Source organism: Myotis lucifugus, unplaced genomic scaffold (assembly GCF_000147115.1).
Source record: "Myotis lucifugus unplaced genomic scaffold, Myoluc2.0 scaffold_84, whole genome shotgun sequence".
Taxonomy (NCBI): domain Eukaryota; kingdom Metazoa; phylum Chordata; class Mammalia; order Chiroptera; family Vespertilionidae; genus Myotis; species Myotis lucifugus.
Genome location: NW_005871132.1, coordinates 2,727,737 through 2,729,435, shown reverse-complemented (window position 1 = coordinate 2,729,435; position 1,699 = coordinate 2,727,737). Strand labels below are relative to the sequence as shown.

The following is a 1,699-nucleotide window of genomic DNA, read 5'->3' as shown; positions in this document are numbered from 1 at the left end:
CATATACATTTTACTAATTTCATCTCTGACACTTCTATTATAGAGAAAGGGCAAATAGCAATATTAAAATACTTCCTCTAATTAATCCCCTTTTAATGTGCACGAATTTCGAGCACCAGGCCACTGTAAATAAGTAAATGATAATACAAGAATAAACTGTTTCCTATACTCACAACTATAATCCTACTTTTGCCCACCCCTGTATATTCACACCCACACTCCCTGGAATGTAATAAGTGTTCAGTAAATGGCACCTGGTAGCATGTATTTCTGTCTACTGCATTCAATACTAACAAGATTCCTCAGAGTTGCCGAAACCGGTTTGGCTCAGTGGATAGAGCGTCGGCCTGCGGACTCAAGGGTCCCGGGTTCGATTCCGGTCAAGGGCATGTACCTTGGTTGCGGGAACATCCCCAGGAGGGGGTGTGCAGGAGGCAGCTGATCGATGTTTCTCTCTCATCGATGTTTCTAGCTCTCTATCCCTCTCCCTTCCTCTCTGTGAAAAATCAATAAAATATATATTTAAAAAAAAAAAAAAAAAGATTCCTCAGAGTCGCCCAGGTTCTCTGGGTCTCCAAGCCCTTGGAAAGCTGGGGCCACTGCTTAGCAAGAAATGTCAACCCAACCACGTCCCAAGGAGCTGGGGCTCTCAGGTTTCCCATGGGTTTCTGGAGCCCACTTGCATGTGCACAGTGACGCTGTGGGGGGCTTGGGGGACAGCAGGGACAGCGGGTGGAGGCCTCTCCCAGCTGATCCCACAGGCCCAGGGAATGTGTCCCTGAAGGGGCTGCCCATCTGTGATCTCTGGAGACGTGCACTGGAGGCTTCCAGCCCCTTCCCCACAAGCTGTAACCCAGAGTGGCCTGGGCACAAGCACACCAAAGCCCGCAGGCAGAACGAAAGCATCCGGTCCCCTGTCTGCAAACGTTCCTCTGCAGGATGCCCATGCGGGCAGCAAGGGCACTAGGCACCGGAAGCTGGGGTCGTATCACACTGGCATCTCTGGCTTCCCTCTCCCAAGTTCATGTCCCCCACTTTGCCTAAAATGCCACAAGGGCAATTATAAAGGGGTCAAAGAGTCACAAGGGCGTCTGAGGGGAGGGAAGGGCATGACTCTGGTCTGAGACGCCCACCCACCCAGAGCAGAGGGCAGAAGTGCCCTCCACCTGTCCTGCCCCCGAGAGGGACTGTGGTGCCGGCAGATGGGCTGCAAGCTCCGCTCCGTGGGCCTGCCCATGGCTCACAGGCCACGAGCTGCTCAGGGACCTGTGCGCGGGCACACACCTGCATGGTGCCCGTGTGCACGCCTGCGCATACACATCCGCGAGGCCCACTCCTACTGCGCCCCCCCACCACCACCCCACCCTGCTCACGGTGCCCGTGCACCCGGCCCCAAGCCCGCCCGGGCACGCCCTGCCACTCACTCTCCTTCCTCATGCCGCTCTCCAGGCACTTGCGCAGGCGGCAGGCCTGGCATTGCCGCCGGGTCTTCTGGGTGATCTCACAGGTGCCCTTCCGGAAGGGGCACCGCAGCCGGGCGTTGCGTTTCATGGCCCTCCTGTGCGAACAAGGAGCAATAGGTGGGGGGGCGGGGAACAGGACATTCCTCCCTTCTCCCTGCCCCTTCTGTCCCCAAGGGACACGAGCCACACCCTCTGGGGCCTGCTTTTGCCCTGAGAAAGGCAGGCTCCCAGGAAAG

General features: G+C 56.6%; 1 protein-coding gene across 1 annotated transcript in view; it reads right to left on the bottom strand.

The window, feature by feature from the left end:
* The window catches only part of NR1I2 (nuclear receptor subfamily 1 group I member 2), an 11,097-nt gene that overhangs the window by 7,364 nt on the left and 2,034 nt on the right, over window positions 1-1,699 (bottom strand). The window contains exon 2 of the mRNA XM_023755802.1: window positions 1,425-1,558. Within this exon, the coding sequence (XP_023611570.1) occupies window positions 1,425-1,558 (134 nt within the window). The remainder of the gene's footprint in view (window positions 1-1,424; window positions 1,559-1,699) is intronic.